This window comes from Mustela erminea, chromosome 18 (assembly GCF_009829155.1).
Source record: "Mustela erminea isolate mMusErm1 chromosome 18, mMusErm1.Pri, whole genome shotgun sequence".
In the NCBI taxonomy this organism is placed as follows: domain Eukaryota; kingdom Metazoa; phylum Chordata; class Mammalia; order Carnivora; family Mustelidae; genus Mustela; species Mustela erminea.
The window spans coordinates 16,595,921-16,613,494 of NC_045631.1; the positions used below are offsets into that span (position 1 = coordinate 16,595,921).

Below are 17,574 nucleotides of genomic sequence, written 5' to 3' on the forward strand. Positions count from 1 at the left end.
CAAGTGTCGGCGAGAATGTAGAGAAAAAGGAACCCTTGTGCACTGTTGGTGGGAAGGCAACTGGTGCAGCCACTATGGACAACAGCATGGAGGTTCCTCAAAAAATGAACCACCAGGACATACACAGGGAAAGGAGAGCTAGGAGGTGACCGAAGCCACATAATGTCAGTAGTTCATTGGTCTGCCCTTGCCAAATGGATCATGTGGAAGGTGACTGGAAGGGCAATGCAAAAAAACAGCTAAAGTGAGAGTGATCAGGCTTATTCTGGATCTCTATTTATTAATTATTTTAAATAATTATTATTACTATAAATTATTGTTAATTATTATTTTATTACTTATTAAATTAATAATTATTTTAAAAGGTGAAAAGCCTACTTTGTTCATGATGCTCTTCAGCTGTGCATAGTTGGGGATGCTGGGCTTCTCAAAGCTCTACCTGTCTCATGAATAAAGCACATGAAACATGAATGGGCCAAAGTCATTTTCAAAGTTGGATAAATCATAGGTCCAGTGACTGGAAAACCCCGTGCAGGAAGCTATCTGGAAAACCCAGTCAGCTTGGAAACCACCTGCCTAACCAAAAATCTGGAAGAACAGCACAGTGAAGAAGGATTAGAAGGAGCCAAAGGGAAAGATGGATATTTACTTTATGGAAAAAGACATTTTTCTAAGTTTCAATACAAAAATGTTCAATTTATCTTCTAGTATTTATGGAACAGCTAAAAGTAAATGAACGAAAGGTTTTGTTAAATTTTTTTTTTTTTAAATTTTTTTTTTTTAAAGATTTTATTTATTTATTTGACAGAGAGAAATCACAAGTACATGGAGAGGCAGGCAGAGAGAGAGAGAGAGGAGGAAGCAGGCTCCCTGCCGAGCAGAGAGCCCGATGCGGGACTCGATCCCAGGACCCTGAGATCATGACCTGAGCCGAAGGCAGCGACTTAACCCACTGAGCCACCCAGGCGCCCTAAAATTTTTTTTTTTAAAGATTTTATTTATTTATTTGACAGACAGAGATCACAAGTAGGCTGAGAGGCAGGCAGAGAGAGAGAGAGAGGAAGAAGCAGGCTCCCCACTGAGCAGAGAGCCCGATGTGGGGCTCCATCCCAGGACTCTGGGATCATGACCTGAGCCGAAGGCAGAAGCTTTAACCCACTGAGCCACCCAGGCGCCCCTTGTTAAAATTTTTCATAAAAGTTTAAGGTCATGTTTTAAATTTCCTTTTCACTGGATATACTTTTCTCTTACAGTAAGTGTGCCTAGTGATCCCCTGCATTGTTTTGTAAACTCACTGTTTTAGAAGGTGTCATCTTTTCTCATTCAAAGGATTCTTGAATTTATCTTAGAATCTTTATTTGGGAAAGAGAAAACCTTTTGATATCATAAAACAGATAAGACCACATTAAGTGAGTATTTATTTATTTATTTATTTATTAAAGATTTTATTTATTTATTTGACAGAGAGAGATCACAAGTAGGCAGAGAGGCAGGCAGAGAGAGAGAGGAGGAAGCGGCTTCTGACTGAGCAGAGAGCCTGATGCGGGACTCGATCCCAGGACCCTGAGATCATGACCTGAGCCGAAGGCAGCGGCTTAACCCACTGAGCCACCCAGGCGCCCAAGTGAGTATTTATTTTTGATGGTATATACTTGAAGTTAATTTAAAATTTTTTGAAGTTAATTTACATTTTTTTCTTTGATTTAACTAATTACAAGTAGAAATAATCAACAGTCTGATTGGGGGCAGACTTTATCAGATTAAAGTTTCCATTAATACAAATGTTCACACATAGAAAAGGAAAAAAGAAAGAATAGAGATACCATATGATCCAGTAATTCCACTACTGGATATTTACTCCAAGAAAATACTAATTTGAAAAGATATATGCATGCCGATGCTTAGTGTAGCATTATTTACAAAAGTCAAATTATGGAAGCAATCCAAGTCTCCACTGATAGAGGAATGGATAAAGAAAATGTGGCACTGGGCACCTGGGTGGCTTAGATGGCTAAACATCTGCCTTTGGCTTAGGTCATGATCTCCAGGTCCTGGGATCGAGCCCCACGTCAGGCTCCCAGCTCAGCAGGGAGTCTGCTTCTCCCTCTCCTCCCTCTGCTTGCGCTCTTTGTTTCTTTCTCTCAAATAAAGAAATAAAAATCTTAAAAAAAAAAAAAAGAAAGAAAGAAAATTTGGCATTATTCAGCTACACACAAAAATCTTACCATCTGCAACAACATGGATTGAGTTAGAAAATCTAATGCTAAGTGAAATTAGTCAGAGATAGGCAAGTATCATATCATAGGATGTCACTCATATGGGGAATTTAGGAAACAAAACACATGAATAAAGAAAAAAAGGGACAAACCAAAAAACAGACTCTTAACTATGGAGAACAAACTGACGATTACCACAAGGGAGGTGGGTGGGTGGGTGGGGGAAATAGGTAATGGGGACTAAGAGTACACTTATCATGATAAGCACTGAAAAATGTACAGAATTGCTGAATCACTATATTATACACCTGAAACTAATAAAACATTGTAGGTGAACTATACTGGAATTAAAAATTTTTAAAAATTAACTGAAAATTACAATGACTGAGGAAAAAGAACATACCAAACAGGATTAATAGCAGATGAAACAAGATTAGTAAAGGGATCAGTGAATCTGAATGCCCAGCAATAAAACTATGCAAAATGAAAAAGAAGAAAAAAACAAAACAAACAAACAAAAACCCAGCACCCATGAACTATAAGCCAACTTCAAGCAGCATATATATAGAAAATTGGAGACTCAAAGGATGGGGAAGACATTTAAGAAATAATGGCCAAAAATCTTCCAAATTTGATGAAAATTATACATGTAGAGATCCTAGAAGTTCCATGAACATCAAGACAAAAGACACAAAGAAAATGACACCAAGGTATATCACAATCAAACTGCTCAAAACTAATGACAGAAAATTGTAAAATGGTCAGCGAAAAAGTCATGTTAAGAACAGAGACAAAGATAGAGATGATCACAGACTTCTCGTGGGGTAACATGAAAGCAAGAGGACATCTTCAAAATACACAGAAAGAAAAATCTAGGGCACCTGGGTGACTCAGTTGGTTAAGCAGCCAGTTAAGTGCTGCCTTTTGATTGACTCAGGTCATAATCTCAGGGTCCTGGGACTGAGCCCCTCATTGGGCTCCGCAGTCAGCAGGGAATCTGCTTCAGGACTCTCTCTCCCTCTGTCCCCATCCCTCTAAAATAAATAAACCAACCTAAGGAAGAAAGAAAGAAAGGGAGGGAGGGAGGGAAGGAGGGAGGGAGGATAAATCTACCTGGAATTCTATGCCTAGCAAAAATGTCTTTCAGAGTCAAAGGTGAAATATTTTTCAGACCTACAAAAGCTGAAAGAATTCATCACTTGCAGATCTCCACTACAAGAAAGGCTAAATAACAGTGGAAGATATCAATCCATACAACAGAAATGGCAACTACATAAGTAAATATATAAGATATTATTAAGTAAATCTCTTTAAAAGATAACTAATTAAACTAAAACAATAACAATGTACCAAGAGGCTTATAACATAGGTAAGATGTGTGACAAGCATAGCACAAGACCTGGGAGGGAAGAGAAAAAAGTAAGATTCTTACACTGTATGTGAAGTGGTATAGCATCACTCAAAGACAGACCCTGATAAGTTAAAGTGCATATTATAAGCCTTAAACAAACCACTAAAAAGAGCAAAATACAGACAACAGTAAATAAGTCCACAAAGGAAATAAAAGCAATCACAAAAAATATTCAACCCAAAAGAAGGCAGAAAAGGGGGATAAATAAAAAACAAATAGCAAGATGTCAGACTTAAACTAACCATACCAATAACTATATTAAATATAAATGGTCTAAACACCCAGTTAAAATGTAGAAATTATCAAACTGGATAAAAGAGCAAAACCCACTTATACTCTGCTTATAAGAAATACAGTTAATATAGGTGAACAGTTAAAGGATGAAAAGAGATATACCAAGCTAAACTAATTAAAAGAAATAAATTAAAAAATTAATTAAACTAATTAAAATAAAAATTAAAAAAGTTATATGTATATACTTTTTCAAACCTGATTCTCTAGGATTTTTATTATCAAAAACAAAGTGCTTATATTAATAGCAGACAAAGATTTCAAAGCACAGAATTTTGTTAATGATAACGTCATTTCATAATGATAAAGAAGTCAGTTCATAAAAAAACATAATAATCCTAAATGTTTAATGCACTTACTAACAGAGTTTCAGAATACATGAAGCAAAACCTAATACAACCTCAAGGAAAAAAAATAGAGAAATCCACAGTTATAGTCAGAGATTCCAAATCCCTTTCAATAACTGATAGAACAAGTCAATAGAAAATCAGTACTTGAACAACTACAATCAATCAACTTGACTTAACTGACATTTATTTATTTTATAGGACACTGTGTCCAACAACAGAAACAAATTCTTCTCAAGTACATACAAAATTTACCACAAGAGATCACAACTTGGAACAATAAAATAACAGAATTCAGGTCACATAACATATGGTACTTACCCATAGTCGAACTAAATTATATATCAATAATAGAAAGATCTCTGGAAAAATCTTTAAATACTTGAAACCAAATATACATAAAAGTAATATAATGTTAAAGAAGAAATTAAAAGGGAAATTAGAAAGTATTTGAACAGAATAAAACCTGTAACACCAGAACTTGCTTGACGCTGTTAAAGCAGTGCTTAGGGGTAAATTTTTAACACTAAACAACTCTTAATTTTAGAAAAGAAGAAAGGTCTCAAATCAATGAGCCCAGCATTCACATATAGCAATGGAAAGAAAGAACACAATAAAATGCAAGGTAAAGAGAGGTAAGTAAACATTACAGATCAAGGCATAAAAAAATCAACAGTATAGATAATATAAAAAGAGGGGAAAAAAAAACCCCAATGAAACAAAAAGCTGGTTCTGTGAAAAGATCCATAAGACTGATAAATCATTTAGCTAGACTGCTAAAGAAAAAAAAAAAAAAGGAACACAAATTATCAACATCAGGTATGAGAGAAGTGACATCATCACAGATTCTACAGACACTAAAAGGCTAATAATGGACTACTTTATTCACATTATCCAATATGATAATTTCTGCCACTTAATTGGGGTTTTTCAGATGATTTACTTTTATTTATTTTTTTAAAATTTTATTTTTAAGGGGCGCCTGGTGGCTCAGGGGGTTAAGCCTCTGCCTTTGGCTCAGATCATGATCTCAAGGTCCTGGGATCAAGCACCGTGTCGGATTCTCTGCTCAGCAGGGAGACTGCTTCCTCCCTCACCCCTGCCTGCCTCTCTGCCTACTTGTCATCCCTCTCTCTGTCAAATAAATTAATACAATCTTAAAAAAAATTTATTTTTAAGTAATCTCTTTGCCCAATATAGGACTTGATTTTACAACCCTGAGATCAAGAGTCACGTATTCTACCAACTGAGCCAGCCAAGCACCCTTAGCCTGTTTACATTTATGCAAGCCAATAAATCCAAGAACTTATGTGACATGGTTGAATCCCTTAAAACAAAATCTACTACAACTCACTCAAAAAGAAACAGATTATCTGGATAACCCTACATATATCTGCTAAAAAAACCCCTGCATTTGTAGTGGAAAACGTTTCTAAAAAAATATATCAGCCCCAGATAGCTTCATTGGGAAACTCTACTAAACATTTTAAGTAAAAAGTAATAATTCTACATAAACTATTTTAGAAAATTTAAGAGGGAACACTTTTTAAAAAAGATTTTATTTATTTATTTGAGACAGAGAGAGCTTAAGAGGGGGGAGGGTCAGAGGGAGAAGCAGACTCCCCACTGAGCATGGATCCTGATGCAGGACTCGATCCGGGGATTCCAGGATCATGACCTGAGCCGAAGGCAGCCGCCCAACCAACTGAGCCACCCAGGTGTCCCGAGGGAATACTTTCTAACTCATTCTATGAGGCAGGATTACTATGACACCAAAATTAGACAAGGGTATTGTAAGAAAATTACAGTCTGATATCCTTCATAATACAGACATAAAAATTTCCAATTAAATCAAATCAAATTAAATGGTTAAATCAAGAGAGTTCAGCAAATGAAATCCAACAATATATAAAAAGTATAAATAGATCATGATGATAAAACTTACCCCAGAAACTACAAATTTGTTTAGCATTCAAAAATCACTGAATATAACTCACATTAACCAATAAAAAAGGAAAAACTGTATGATCATCAATAGACACAGAAAAAAACATTTGACTAAATTTACCATCTATTCCTGATAAAAACCCTCAGCAAACTAGGAATTGAAAATAAACTTCTTCATACTGATAAAAAGAATATGCAGAAAACCCACAGCCAACAAAACACTTAATGGAAAAAGACAATGTTATCTCCCTAAAAACAGGTACAAGAAATAATGACTAATAAAGCTAAATATTTTTGGGGGGCACCTGGATGGCTCATTCGTTAAGCATCTCCCTTCAGCTCAGGTCTTGATCCCAGAGTCCTGGAATCGAGTCCTGCTCAGGGCTCCCTGCTCGTGGGAAGCCTGCTTCTTCTTCTCCCACTCCCTCTACTTGTGTTCCCTCTCTATCTGTCAAAAAAATAAATAAAATCTTACAAAAAAAAAAAAAAACTAAGTATTTTTTTTTTTGTTATGTACTGGCCATTTGTTTTCTCCACAGAGAACACCCTCTTCTCATCAAATGACTGATGCCTGCTTGCTTTCCTACTGGAGTATTTTTCCTTGGAAAAAATAATTTCAACACCAATACCAACGAGTATAAAAAAATAATTTCCTCTTATAAAAAATTCAGTAAATATTAAAGATATTAATCTTTTGTCAGTCCCATCTTTTCTTTTTTTTTTTTTTTTAAGATTTTATTTATTTATTTGACAGATCACAAGTAGGCAGATAGGCAGGCAGATAGAGAGGGGGAAGCAGGCTCCCTGCTGATCAGAGAGCCTGATGTGGGCCTTGATCCCAGGACCCTGGGATCATGACCTGAGCTGAAAACAGAGGCTTTAACCCACTGAGCCACCCAGGCGCCTCTTTTTTTTTTTTTTAAAGTAAATTCTACCCCCAGTGTGGCCCAAACTCACCTCCATGGATCCAGTCACATGCTCTACTGACTGAGCCAGCCAGGAGACCCTATCAATCCTATCTTTTTTAACATTTTAACCTATTTAAGTTCACATACCTTTTTATTTTTACCACGCAAAACTTTTTTTTATTTCACTGTATTCAAACATTCATTGTGAATTATCCCAATCCATACGCAGCCCCATTGTCTTTATTATTTTAGATGGTTTCATTTTCTAACTTTTATTTATTTATTTGAGACAGAGACAGAGAAAGCACAAGAAGGTGAAGGGGGACAAGCAAACTCCCTGCTGAGTGGGGAGCCTGATGCAGGGCTCCACCCTAGCACCCCAAGATCATGACTGGAATTGAAATCAGATGCTTAACCAACTGAGCCACCCAGGTGTCCCTCTTTTTCTACCTTAAAAAAAACACTCTGGTGGGCACCTGGGTGTTCAGTCGGTTAAGCGTCTGCCTTCCGCTCAGGTCATGATCCCAGGGTCCTGAGATTGAACCCTACATCAGGCTCCCTGCTCAGCAGAGAGCCTGCTTCTTCCTTCTCCCTCTGCTGCTTGCCCTGCTTGTGTGTCCTTTCTCTTTCTCTGTCAAATAAATAAATAAAATTTTTTTTTAATCTGGAATTTATTTTGGTAACAGTGAGGATCTAGTTGTTGTTTTTTTAAGTGGGCTCTACACCCAACATGGGGCTTAAACTCATGACTGTGAGATCAAGAATCATATGCTCTATTGACTGAGACAGCCAGGTGCCTCTTTTTATTTTTATTTATTTATTTTTTAATTTTATTTTTATTAGGCTTGGTGGGGGGCAGATAAGCCATCTCCTTTCACAGGATTCTTTGCCTTTCTCTTGAACGATCACTGTCTCTTATTTAAAGTAATTAAATTGTTCTCATTTTATTGGGCCTTTTTGTATATTTTCACAAGAAAATAAAACTTTGGGGCGCCTGGGTGGCTCAGTGGGTTAAAGTCTCTGCCTTCGGGTCAGGTCATGATCCCAGGGTCCTAGGATCGAGCCCCTCATCAGGCTTTCTGGCTCGGCAGGGAGCCTGCTTCCCTTCCTCTCTCTCTCTGCCTGCCTACTTGTGATCTCTCTCTCTCTGTCAAATAAATAAATAAAATCTTTAAAAAAATAAAATAAAATAAAACTCAGTCAACAGATAATCACTGCTGAGAGAGGATTCTGAGAAGATGGCGGGATAAGAAGTACCAGGAATCTACCTCTCAATCTAGAGTATAACTGCACTGGCAGAACCTGTCTGATAGAACTACTTTAGAATCTGAGAGTCTACGAAAGGCTTGCAACTCCCAGGAGAAGATCTGGATGGTAAACTGTGATCAATTCCAGCTCTTAGCGCAGTAACGACTACCCACCCCTGGAGCCGCAGCTAAATGGCAGGCTGCAGTGCACCTGTTCCTAGAGCAGCTTGCTCGCACACTGGGGAAAAGGCCGGCAAAATGGACCCTGCCCTCCAAATATTGGGGATCTGTGCTCTTAAAGCTGCTTTTGATCACAGAGGTGCAAACAAAGAGGCGGATGGCCACTGTTGTTGCGCTTTATTTAATAAAAATATAAAATAAATAAAAATAAAAGTTAGGCACCAGGGACATAGCAAAGAATAAACAAATAATGGTCTCCACCTTCATGGAGTTTACTCATGGCCTGGCAATAAACACAGAAATTATTCTAACGACTACTGGTGTGCTGAGTGCTATCAAAAAAAGATAATATGCTTTACATTTTTTTATTAGTTTTTTAAAGATTTTATTTTTAAGTAATCTCTATACCCAGTGTGGGGCTCAAACTCACAACCTCAAGATCAAGGGCTGCATATCCTACTGCCTGAGCCAGCCAGGAGCATTTGCTTTATATATTTTTTTCCCAAGATTTTTTTTTTCCCTCAATTAAGTAAACTCTACCCCCAACATGGAACTCAAACTTATGACCCTGAGACCAAGAGTCACATGTTCTGCTGACTGAGCCAGCCAGGTGCCCCTTGCTTTACAATTTCAAAAAACATAAATAAATAAATAAATACATACATACAAAAACGTGCATTTAAGAAAGCACATTTCTCATTAACATTCCTCTATATATTTGCTTTTTTTCAAGTTTTATTTATTTAAGTAATCTCTACTAGACCCAAAGTGGGCCTCAAACTCATGACCCCGAGATCAAATTCACGCATTCCTCTGATTGAGCCAGCCAGGTGCCCCTATGTATTTATTTTTAATCTATTATAAATGGGATATTTTTCCATTACAGTCTCTAACTTTTACTCTTTTCCCAATGCGAGCTTGTGATATTGTGATATAACAAGTATTTTTTGGCCTTCATCCACGGTTCCTGGCAAAGAGCTCTTGAAGCCCTTATAATTTCCAAAGTGATAAGAGGAATACAGGCAGCTTATTTATAGGAAACCCATTTCAATCACATCTGAGTGTCAGTGAAGTGACTTCTGGAAAGCCCCTAAGGATGGGGATGGTTGCCAGGGGAACAAACCATGTGATTAGAGTTCGAACTTTCAGCACCCACCCCCCACCTCTGAGGAGAGAGGAGGGGATTAGAGGTTGAACCAATCACCAATGACCAATGATTATTAAAATCATGTCTAACTAAGGAGGCCTCTTTAATAGCCAAAAGAATGGGGCTTGGGAGCTTCTGTTGGTGAAGACATGGCAGTGCTGGAAGGACAGTGTACCCCGAGAGAGTACAGAAACTCTGCACCCCTTCCCACATGCCTTGCTCAGTACACCCCTTCTACCTGGCAGCTCTCTGAGTTCTCTGAGCCACTCTCGCTCATTAATCTAATTGAACCTGAGGAGGGGGTTGTGGGAAACTCCAATTTACAGCCATTTGGCCAGAAGCACAAATAACTACCTAGGACTTTTGACTGGCATCTGAACTGGGGTTTGGGGGTAACAGAGGGGTGTGGAGGCAGCCCTGTGGGCCTCAGTCTTTACCTGTGGAACCTGATGCTAAATTCAGATAGAGAGTATCATAACTAAACTGAATGGTAGGACCACCAGCGGTGTCCGTGGAAAATGAGAGAAATGCTTAATGTGGGACAAACCCCACACTTGTGGTGACAGACAAGCCGAAAGGATGAAAGAAGCTGTACACAGAGAAAAACAGAGGAGAGGGTTTTCCTCTGGAGTCCTACCATAATTTCTTTAGCACTGAAAATCCTGAAAGATTAACCTGGTTCCTAAACCCCCAAATCACTAGTCTTAGTAAGACCAACAAATCAAACTGAACCCAAAAGGTAGAATTCTGGATCTATAAAGAGGTATTGAACTGAGAGCTACAACCTATAAAAAAGAATTTTACCTTCATTATAGGGCACAGGATTGCCAATCTTTAATCCAACGGCTTCAGCTGATTTCAAAATGTCTAACTCCATCAAAATAACTACTCTCCTATGAAGGCAAAGAAATAGAAACAAGTTAGAAAAAAATGAATTCAGAAGCCCTTCAAATGACAAGCTACTTAAAAAGCTTTCCCCCAATAATCATTTCGATAAAACGATTTCCGTTCGTCAACGGGTTTTCATTACTGAATAACTTGAGAAAGATAAGATATCAATTCCTATGTAAATATTTTCCTTAATCTTTCACTGCATCATTACTGAGGCTTTTTATGATTGCAGGGTTTTCATTTTCCATCTAGTTCTTTAATTAAAATGCAGTGTCCTTACCACAAACCATATCTTCAAGGAGCAAATGACATGATCAGAATTTAGATTAAACACAATAATATGTGGCACAACAAAAGATGATCTGTTTTCAGAAACATATACTTACCTAAACAATTATCTTTGCCCAGTGAAAAAATTATGCCTGTAACTATTTTTTAATATAATTATTATCTAAGAACCTAAGAGGTCTTTCACCTACTGTTGACTCTGATTAAAACCTTTCAATAGGGGCCCCTGGGTGGCTCAGGTTAAGCCTCTGCCTTCGGCTTAGGTCATGATCTCAGGGTCCTGGGATCGAGCCCCACATCGGGCTTTCTGCTCAGCAGGGAGCCTGCTTCCCCTTCTCTGCCTGCTGCTCTGCCTACTTGTGATTTGTCTGTCAAATAAATAAATAAAATCTTTAAAAATAAATAAATAAATAAATAAATAAAACCTTTCCATAACTTTCCAAGAACCTTAGCCCCAAAATAAAACCTTTCGCACACAGCTTACAAGGCTCTGTGTGAGCTGGCCTTGCCAGTCTCTCTCCAGCTCATCTCATCACTGAGATAATCTGCTCTCCAGCCATTCTGCTTGCTTTCGGCTCCTGGTTTGCACCATGCTCTCTCTTGCCACAAAGCCTTTGTACGTGCCGCTCACTGACTGGCATGGCCTTCTCTCACTCTGCCCTCAGCTAGAGCTCGTTTTTTGCTCTCATCTCAAACCACTTCATCAAGAGACACTTCCTTCATCTTTAGCATAGATTAGATTTCTGTTATACTTTTCTCTACAGTCATGACTTCTTTCCTTCACATCACTTCTCTTGGGTTTAATTAATATATATTAATACAGAATTATGAACATACACTTTGTGTCGATTTAACTACATATATATATACATATATATATATTTTATACACCCTTCATTTCATTATTATCAATCTCTCCTACCAGATGGCACTTCAAACGTAAGTAGATGGCCTCCAGGTATCCACAGCTGTTGCTCACTACAGACTTGAATGAGAATGTCATGACCATGTGTATATTTGAAAAAGAACTGAAGCATGAAGAAGGAATTTGAAGGGAACACTCTGGAGGCAGGGAGACCAAAAGGTGGTGGCCTCTATTAGAGTCATGGCAATGGTGATGAAAAGAAGTGGATGGTTTAAAGCAATATATACATATTTTTTTAGGATTTTATTTATTTGAGAGAGAGAGAGAGAGCACGTGCACAAGCAGGGGGAGGGACCAGGAGAGGGAAAGAGAGAAACTCAAGCAGACTTGGCACCACACACAGAGCCTGATGCAGGGCCCAATCCCACAACCCCAAGACCATATCCAAGCAAAACCAAGAGGCAGACACTCAACCAACAGAGCCAACCAGGCACCGCTAGAGGAATATTTAAGCAATAACAAACCCAACTTCATCATGTATTCTTCAAATGGTCAAAATATAGTCTGATCGCTATATTTTGGATTTTTATATATAATTGGTGAGTTTCTGTTACCTTTATCAGGCTTTCATATCAAAGTTATATTACTTCAATAAAATAAGCTTGCAACTATTCCTGACAATTAGATTTAGATTTGCTATAAAAACTGATAGAAATATCTGGTAGAGGGGCGCCTGGGTGGCTCAGTTGCTGAAACGTCTAACTTCGGCTCAGGTCATGGTCCCAGGGTCCTGGGATCGAGCCCCACATCGGGTTCCCTGCTTGGCAGGAGGCCTGCTTCTCCCTCTCCCACTCCCCCTGCTTGTGTCTGCTGTCTCACTAGGTCTCTGTCAAATGAATAACTAAAATCTTAAAAAAAAAAAAATCTGGTAGATATTTACCTTCTAAAATTATCCAAATTACTCCAGGCTTATCAATAATTTAGCACTGGCTAAATACCAAAACCTAAGAGAAAATAAGCTCAAAAAATTAATTTTATCTTTATATATATATATAGATATATATAGATAAATAAATAAATAAATATATATATGTACATATATATATCCTACTTAGCAAGATGAATCCAGCAGCATATCAAAGGAACATACCAATATCTACTTATAGAAAACACAGATGACAGGGACATATTACAACTTGACAGAGATACAACCAGTAAAATCCAGACTGTGGGAAACTGCATGAGGCTAAAAGGTAAATGACCTGGTTTCTTTTCTTAATTTTAATCTCTCTCTCTCTCTCTCTCTTTTTTTTTAAGATTTCATTTATTTATTTGACAGGGAGAGAGAAGCAGACTCCTTGCTGAGCAGGGAGCCTGATGTGGGCCTCGATCCCTGGATCATGACCTGAGCCAAAGGCAGACACTTAACTGAATGAACCACCTAGGTGCCCCAAAATGGCTTAACAAATGAACAGTAAGATGCTAACTAACTGGAATTTAAGTAAAAACTTAAAGCTACAAAAACAAACAGTAAGGGAGAAAAAAGATAGTGGAGGAACCTACAGATGTATCAACCTACTACAGTGTGAACTTTACTTTGGATCCTGATTCAGATAAATTATTCACACACACACATACACACACACACACACACACAAAGAGCTGGAAACAGAATGCTGACAGGATATTTAATATTCCTGGTGTAAAATGGTATTTTTTTAAAAAAGAGTTATCTTTTGGGTGCTGGCTGGCTCAGTCGATAAAGCATATGACTCTTTTAATCTCAGGGCTGTGAGTCCAACCATGGAGGCTACTTTAGAAAAATGATTAAATTAAATAAATAACAAAAAAATGTTATCTTTTAAAGATATATACTAAGATATTTATGGATGAAATAATATGATGTCTGAGATTTGTTTCAAAGTTATAGAAGAGGGTAGATGTGGAAGAGATATAGTATAACAAGACCAGTATCAGGTGAGAATTTGAAGCTGGATGATGGGATACATGGGGTCACATATCATATTCCTTTTTTATTTTAAAAATTTTTTATTTAAATTCAACTTAGTTACCGTATACTGTATTACTAGTTTCAGGGGAAGAATTCAGTGATTCATCAGTTGCATCTAACACCCAAGGCTCATTACATCCAGTCCCTCCTTAATAGCCATCACTCATTTAGCCCACCGCTCCACCCAACTTCCCTCCAGCAACCCTTAGTTCCCATAACATATTTTTTAAAAAATTTTACTTATTCATTTAACAGAGAGCACAGGCAAGGGGAGCAACAGACGGAGGGAGAGGGAGAAGCAGGTTCCCTTCTAAGCAGGGAGCCCAATGTGAGACTTGATCTCAGAACCCCGGGATCATGACCTAAGCCAAAAGCAGACACTTAACCCACTGAGCCACCCAGGAGCCCCTCCATACCATATTGTTGAATGAAAAGACTTAGTATCAAATACTATATAAATTTAATGCAATTCCTTGCATTCCAGTGAGACTTTTGTTTTCTTCAGCTTGACTATATGACTCTGGAATTCATATGGAAGAATAAAGAGAAGAGAAGCCAAGAAAATTTTGGGGGGAAAAAAGTAAAAGAAGACCTCACCTGAAGATACTAAACTATTCTACAGATACTATTCTACTATACTAAACTATTCTACAGATGACACTTTAACGGAAAACACCATGGCAGATTTAATTACCTATGTTGGTGAGAACATGAAGAAACTGGAACCCTCATACACTGCTAGTGGGAATATAAATCAGTAGCCACTTCGGAAAAGAGTCTGGTACTTCTTCAAAGATTTAATCATAAAGTTACCATATGACGCACAATTCCATTCCTAGATACATATATATATAAAACAGAAAATTTCCACACAAAAACTTACACCCAAATGTCCATTGTGCTATTCTTTTTTTTTAAATTTTATTTATTTTTTTTAAATTTTACTTCTTTTAAAGATTTTATTTATTTATTTGACAGACAGAGATCACAAGTAGGCAGAGAGGCAGGCAGAGAGAGAGAGGAGGAAGCAGGCTCCCCAGTGAGCAGAGCCTGATGCAGGGCTCAATCCCAGGATCATGACCTGAGCCGAAGGCAGAGGCTTTAACACACTGAGCCACCCAGGCGCCCCCCTCATTGTGTTATTCTTAACAGCAAAAAGGTAGAAACCCAAATGTCCAAACAAATGTGTAAACAAAATATGACATACTCATAAAACAGAATATGATTTGCCCACACAAAGCAATGAATACTTGTACAAGGCACAACATGGATAAACCTTGAAAACATTATGCTACATTAAAGTGGCCAGTCACAAGGGACCACATATTTTAGGATTTCATTTATATGAAATATCTAGAATAAGCAAATGTGGAGAGAAAATAGATTAGTGGTTCTCTAGGGCTAGAAAGAATGGGGAGTTAGGGAGTGACAGCTGAAGGGTACAGGGTTTATTTTGTGGGTGATGAAATATTCTAAAATTAATTGTGATAATGACTGCACAACTCTATCAACATATTAAAAACCATTCTAGGGGCACCTGGGTGGCTCAGCTGGTTAAGAGACAGCCTTCAGCTCAGGTCATGATCCTGGAGTCCTGGGATTGAGTCCTATATCAGGCTCTCTGCTTCTCCTGCTGACCTTTTTCCTCTCATGCACGCTCTCTCTCTCTCTCTCTCAAATAAATGAATAAAATCTTCAAAATAAAAAAATAAAAATCATTCTACACTTTAAATGGATGAATTGTAGCTGTATGTGAATTATATCTCAATAAAGCTGTTACTAAAAAAAAGAAAAAGAACAAAGGGTGCCTGGGTGACTCAGTGGGTTAAAGCCTCTGCCTCTGGTCCAGGTCAAGATCTCGGGGTCCGGGGATTGAGCCCCACATCGGGCTCTCTGCTCGGCGGGAAGCCTGCTTCCTCCTCTCTCTCTGCCTGCTTCTCTGCCTACTTGTGATCACTGTCTGTCAAATAAATAAATAAATAAATAAATAAATAAATAAATCTTTAAAAAAAAAAGAAAGAAAAAGAACAATAACTATGGCACTGATCATTATCAACAATAGCCAAACTATGGAAAGAGCCCAAATGCCCATCAAGTGATGAATGGATAAAGAAGATATGTGTGTATACCACACTGTGTGGTATACACACAAAGAACTATTACTCAGCCATCAAAAAGAATGAAATCTTGGGGTGCCTGGCTGGCTCAGTGGGTTAGGCCTCTGCCTTCAGCTCAGGTCATGATCTCAGGGTCCTGGGATTGAGCCCCACATCGGGTTCCCCTCTCACTCTGCCTGCCTCTCTGCCTACTTGTAATCTCTGTCAAATAAATAAATAAATAATCTTAAAAAAAAAGAAAAGAAATCTTGCCATTTTCAAAGATATACGTGGAGCTAGAGTGTATCATACTGAACAAAAGAAGTCAGTCAGAGAAAGAAAATACCGTATGAACTCACTGATATGTGGAATTTAAGAAACAAAACAGATGAACATATGGAAAGGCAAAAAAGAAAAAGAGAGGGAAGCAAACCGTAAGAGACTCTAAAGTAGACAGAACAAACTGAGGGTAGAAGAAGGGAGGTGTGGGGAAGGTGGCCATTAAGGAAGACACTCATTAGGATGAGCACTGGGTGTTATATGTAAGTGATGAATCACTAAATTCTATTCCTGAAACCAGTATTAAACTGTATGTTAACTAATCAGAATGAATTTATTTATTTATTTGAGAGAGAGAGAGAGAGAAAGAGCAATCAAGGAGGAGGGACAGAGGGAGAGGGAGAAGCAGACTCCCCGTTGAACAGGGAGCCCCATACAGGGCTTGATCCCAGGACTCTGGGATCATGACCTGAGCTCAAGGCCAGCACTTAATCGACTGAGGCACCCAGAATTTAAGTAAAAATTGGAAACAAACAAAAAAAGAAATACCTAATGAATTTTGCAAGGTTGCTTCAACAACGTGAATATATATGGGGCGCCTGGGTGGCTCAGCTGATTAAGTGTCCACCTCTTGATTTCAGCTCAGGTCATGATCCCAGGGTCCTGGGATCTAGCCCCACGTTGGGCTCTGTGCTCAGCAGGGCATCTGCTTCTCCCTCACTCTCCCTCTCCTCTAAAAAAAAAAAAAGAACAGAACTACAGATTCCATGAACATACGAAAAGACACTTTCTCTCACTAGGGAAATATAAATTAAAATGATGATTAACAATTATTCATAAAAATAAGAGTATCCAGTATGTTGACAAGGTTAAGGAGAAATAGGTTTTTTTGTTTTTTGTTTTTTAGGTATCAGCTTTTTGAGATATCACTCATACCATTCCACTTACCCAACCCTGGGGAAACACTAATCTGTTTTTTTGGATTTGCTTACTCAGAAACAAGCACTCTTACACAAAGTTAATGGGTAGATCAACTGGTATATTTTCTGCAAGACATGTCCTTTGACCCCCCACAATACTAATTCAAGCAATCTGCGCTTCAGAAATAGCATGAGCGCATAAAGATAAACTGAAGCCCTGTATGGCATAAGCCTAAATGACCATCAAAAAAGTAAAGGGTAAATAAACTTGTACAAACACACACAGGTTCTCAACAGAAGAAAGAACACAAGACATGCCACCATTCTGACATGGTAGAATAAAACAAAGCCCATGGGAGTGAAATTCTACCCCTGATTGGAAAATGAAGCCCAAGTTTTTGTACTCAACCCGAGCAAAGCTCTCTACCCTCTCCCATAACCAAACCTCAGAAGACAGGAAAATGGATAGAAAGCACCCCTCAGGCACTCAATGGTGGGCTGGAGTGGCAGATAACAGGTCCCATGTGGGA

At 38.2% G+C, this 17,574-nt stretch overlaps 1 protein-coding gene across 2 annotated transcripts in view; it reads right to left on the bottom strand.

Annotated features, from left to right (window-relative positions):
- Positions 1-17,574, bottom strand: part of RPA1 (replication protein A1) — a 77,332-nt gene that overhangs the window by 34,214 nt on the left and 25,544 nt on the right. For both annotated transcript variants that reach the window (XM_032320206.1, XM_032320205.1), the window contains exon 5: positions 10,499-10,587. In XM_032320206.1, the coding sequence (XP_032176097.1) occupies positions 10,499-10,587 (89 nt within the window). The remainder of the gene's footprint in view (positions 1-10,498; positions 10,588-17,574) is intronic.